Source organism: Staurois parvus, unplaced genomic scaffold (genome assembly GCF_062004578.1).
Source record: "Staurois parvus isolate SC_StPar_1 unplaced genomic scaffold, SC_StPar_1.0 ptg000034l, whole genome shotgun sequence".
Taxonomy (NCBI): Eukaryota; Metazoa; Chordata; class Amphibia; order Anura; family Ranidae; genus Staurois; species Staurois parvus.
In genome coordinates, this window is record NW_028317830.1 from 877,859 (window position 1) to 882,859 (window position 5,001).

The 5,001-nt window shown below is 44.4% G+C and overlaps 1 protein-coding gene across 1 annotated transcript; it reads right to left on the reverse strand.

Moving 5' to 3' along the window:
• Positions 1-3,673: 3,673 nt before the first annotated feature.
• Positions 3,674-4,573, reverse strand: LOC149470658 (taste receptor type 2 member 40-like). Its single transcript, XM_089661271.1, has one exon. It carries the CDS (start codon positions 4,571-4,573, stop codon positions 3,674-3,676), a length of 900 nt encoding a protein of 299 aa, XP_089517397.1.
• Positions 4,574-5,001: the final 428 nt, after the last annotated feature.

Genomic DNA, 5,001 nt, shown 5'->3' on the forward strand with positions numbered 1-5,001 from the left:
CCCGGGACAGGTAAGTGGATATTTATTAATAGTCAGCAGATGCAGTTTTAGTAGCCGCTGACTTTTAATAAACACAAAAACAGCTGGAACTCCACTTTAAGGGTCTGGTATGAATTTTCTGGGGGATCTCAAACTTTTTTTTCATACGAAGCACCCCCTTAAAACCCATAGCGGACTCCAAGGGTCTATTATGTATTTGGGGGGAGTTCTCTGCTTTTTGTTTTTCATTCTTGTTGGGGGATGTGCTAAAAATGACAAGAACAATAAAGAAAAAATGAATCCGTTTAAATTTCCAGCAAATGACATTTCATTGCCGGCTTCTCTCAATTGCTGTCAAGAAGCCGGCAATGACGGCTGTTAAATCGGAGTTCCACCTAAAAAAAAATAAATAAAAGTCAGGAGCTACAAAAACTACAAAAACTGGAGTTGCTGACTTTTAAAATAGAGCCATTTACCCGTCCCGGGGTCCAGTGGTGTCCCTGGTGCCGGCATTGACAGCTTGCAGCTTCACAGCCGGGTACCCACTGAGCATGTGCGAGAAGCCCTGTATGGGGCCCCGTAGTCTCCTGGGACCTGCCACATGTCCCAGAAGACTACAGGGAATGAGGGGGGAGGACAACTTCCTAGGCGATCGCAGCGGAAGTGGGAGCGTGTACCTGTCAAATTTGGATACCCCCCTCCCTGCTCCCCAAAGGTGCCAATCCTTAAAGAGGAGTGAGGGACAAAGGCTTAAAGTGGAACTCCCCCTTTTGGGTGGAGCTTTGCTTTAAAGTCACTTTTAAAACTTTTCACCTCTGTAAATGTCAGCGCTGCTGCAGCCCTTTCTATACATCACCGAGGTGCCCCTTCATGGGCGTGATTAGGACACCCCCAGGCGTGTCATTTAAAGGAATTTAATTTTGAAGGACATTTTTAGTGTGTCGCTTTAAACATTTCAGAATGAATACTTCTGGCTGAATGGATTTTTAAACATTTTTTTGCATTGGTACATGATATGCAGGACACTGCCCATCCCCCATTGCTATTTCTTTTTACATCCCTTTGCATATTGGCCCAGAAAATGGCCAGTTTTAAACATTTGACAGATTTGGTTGCCATTGATTTCAGTGGGGTTCAGGTTCGGCATCCACACGTTTGAAGTTTGCAGAACCCCTGCCGAAACAAACACGGGGCAGTTTGGTTCATCACTGCTTATCAATGGGAATCCTGAGCCTGGGACAATGCTCACAACCACCTTGATAAAATTAACTTCATATCAAAAGTCCCTTCACATCAAAGGTTCCCCATTGCGCAAGAGGCCCCTCTCCATTCCATCAGAGCCCCCAATCACATTAGAGATCCCCCTTCACATCACAGTCGCCTCTTCACGTTAGAGCTCCCATTATACATAAAAGTCCCTTTCACATCAGAGTTCCTCCATCACATCAGTGTCCCCCATCAGATCAGAGCCTCCCAAAACATCCCAAATAGCCCCAGTGTCCCACCAAAAAAGAGCTCCTAATCACAGAGCCCACCCAATCAAACAGTCCCTTTTTCACTGAGCCCTTCAGTCAAACAGCCCCACCATCTCAGAGCCTCTGGTCCTTATGGTGGATGGCCCACCCACACCCTGGAAACTCATGTATTTATTATTTTAGTTTGTTTTTGTTTTTTTGTTTTTGTTTCTAAAGCTGGATGTGTTTCAAGGTTCACAGAATATATCTGGCTGTTAATATGGTGATAACACCAGAGAATGTTGCCCCAATGTACATCTGTGTGCTTCAGAGGATCAGGGAGGAATTGTTCCCAGTTGCAGCAAATTGGACCATGCTTCAAAAGGGTTTTTGATTTCTTCTAGGTCAGCTCTTGGTGAAGGGCCCTATATATGAATTTTTTTTTGTTAATGTTTTACTATTGGTTGAAACTTTTGAACCCATCTAACAATGTAATTATGTATGTCAAAAATTCCCACCCTCAACGCCTAGATCTGATTCCCCACCTCCAGAAGGTTCTCAACAGCTCCTTCTTTGATAGCTCTGGCCTCCTGCATTGTCTGCAGCCTGTCCAATGATGAGCACTAACTTCTCATAGGCTTGAATGGGGAATACCCAAAAAGCAGGAGAGGCATCCCATTCCACTCTGTAGGATGTATGTGGGCAGCCCAGGACTCATTTTTTTGTCTGGACTTCAGGTAGAAAGGGAAGAGGTAAGTATGGACTTGCTGGAGGAGGAACCCAAATCTAATAGGAGGCTTGTTTCATCTGTGTCCATTTGAGATTCTCCTTATCATTTTCTTCCCTATACATACAACATGAGATTCTTGCAAAACCATAGAAACCCCCCTCTTAGACATGGTATGGTAACCCCCCTCTTAGACATGGTATGGTAACCCCCCTCTTAGACATGGTAAGGTAAACCCCCTCTTAGACATGGTATGGTAAACCCCCTCTTAGACATGGTATGGTAAACCCCCTCTTAGACATGGTATGGTAAACCCCCTCTTAGACATGGTATGGTAACCCCCCTCTTAGACATGGTATGGTAACCCCCCTCTTAGACATGGTATGGTAACCCCCCTCTTAGACATGGTATGGTAAACCAACTCTTAGACATGGTATGGTAACCCCCTCTTAGACATGGTATGGTAAACCCCCTCTTAGACATGGTATGGTAACCCCCCTCTTAGACATGGTATGGTAACCCCCTCTTAGACATGGTATGGTAACCCCCCTCTTAGACATGGTATGGTAACCCCCCTCTTAGACATGGTATGGTAAACCCCCCTCTTAGACATGGTATGGTAACCCCCCTCTTAGACATGGTATGGTAACCCCCCTCTTAGACATGGTAAGGTAAACCCCCTCTTAGACATGGTATGGTAAACCCCCTCTTAGACATGGTATGGTAAACCCCCTCTTAGACATGGTATGGTAAACCCCCTCTTAGACATGGTATGGTAACCCCCCTCTTAGACATGGTATGGTAACCCCCCTCTTAGACATGGTATGGTAACCCCCCTCTTAGACATGGTATGGTAAACCAACTCTTAGACATGGTATGGTAACCCCCTCTTAGACATGGTATGGTAAACCCCCTCTTAGACATGGTATGGTAACCCCCCTCTTAGACATGGTATGGTAACCCCCTCTTAGACATGGTATGGTAACCCCCCTCTTAGACATGGTATGGTAACCCCCCTCTTAGACATGGTATGGTAAACCCCCCTCTTAGACATGGTATGGTAACCCCCCTCTTAGACATGGTATGGTAACCCCCTCTTAGACATGGTATGGTAACCCCCCTCTTAGACATGGTATGGTAACCCCCTCTTAGACATGGTATGGTAACCCCCCTCTTAGACATGGTATGGTAAACCCCCTCTTGAAGAGTTGTCACCAGAACAGGTGTCCCCATTGGAAGATTTCCCCTCTATTCCTACTCTGCTGACAACTCCAAACTTAGGATTTTCTCATCACTTTCAGGCCCAATGACAATGATTCCCGGGACAAACTGAGAAGGTAAATGACCCAAGTGAAGACAGCAATTAAAACTTGACAGGAGATATAATCCTTTCACACTGCATACAAAACTACAAGCTTCACCTTTAGAAACATTTGAGTCTGATCACCATCACACTATCAGAATAAAATGTTATAGTGAATATTTAGACATCAAGGTGAGGATCCTCTACATTTTAAGTCTCTGTGCTCCTCCAGCTTCTGGTCCAGAATCTTCGCAGAATAAACCTTCTCAGCTTGTTGCTGGCCTGGAAGATGACGGCCGCCTCAGCCGTTGGAGATAATAATTGTAAATCCCAACAGACTATATACAGTGAGGAAATTTGAAGAAAAATGTCCACTTGAGTCATGCAGAAGATTGTGCAGATGAGAAGTAAGAAGAAGATTGTCCTCAGTGCCGTGACATGAGCCTGAAGATTTGGACGTGTTGATCCAGAGTCATTATTCTTCACCCTCCAGACGTGTCTGAGCAGAAAGGAGGAAGTGAGGACCAGGCACAGAAGACTGAGGCAGGATGGAAGAATGCAGCCAAGGGTGTTTGTAGACACAAAATAGGAAACAGTTTCATGGAATCTGTTACCAGAGGCTTCTGTCCTGTTCTCAGAAGACGGGATACTTCCTACATACAAAGCCCAGATGGCCGAGACATTCATAATGAATATTACAAGTGCTGTCAGGAATAGCAGATGACTCAGAAAATTAGACACAATTCTCTTGAACCAGAAGAAGAACCCATAGCTTAGATTGGTGATGCTGGTACAGTAATGAGCCGAGAGCCAGAAGGTCAACCAGAAGCTGTAAGATGTCAGGAAGTAAATTGATGAGTTCATAAATGCATTTACTTCTCTAACATAAAATAACTCCGGTCTCAAGACATAGAGCATTCCATGTAGACTCATCAAACACTGGAGGACAATATTCACCATTCCCTTAGCCAGAAAGATCACATCGGTGGGACGCAACTTCTCCTTCTTCCTGATGCTGTCCAGGTTTCCCATCACAATACAAGTGTTAGAAGGTATTGCCAAGATGAGTCCCAAGACTGAAGAGATTAAAATAGATAATTCTGGGGACATGTCCAGGTTTGGTGTGAGCTCCGGACAGAGATGACGGGACACGTCCAGTGATAGCTGACAGAGTGATATATTGGAGGTTGGAATTATGGAAATAGTCTTCAGAGATCCGTCTCATGACTGACTTTGCATAAATGTGGTGAAGTTTATTCCAATGCCGACGTCTAAAGCACGGAACACACAGAGTAACACAATCTTTGAATATTTCCATTATAACGATCAACTTAACCACTTAAAAATAGATTTCTTTTTTGTTCTTTGGCGCCTGTAGTGCCCCTCCCCCCTATTAGACATCGGTATAAGTCACACATGGCCGTTTATATCAAACCTCATGACTAAGTTGATGGAAAACGTGTTTTTTGTATGTATAGAGGTTATTATGTGTTTTGTCCATTTTCTATATGTTTCGATTTTAACCAATTGACCTCCAG

What these genes read in the sequence shown, in the direction of transcription:
- LOC149470658 (XM_089661271.1), bottom strand. Translation starts at nt 4,573, where the DNA reads ATGTCCCCAGAATTATCTATTTTAATCTCTTCAGTCTTGGGACTCATC.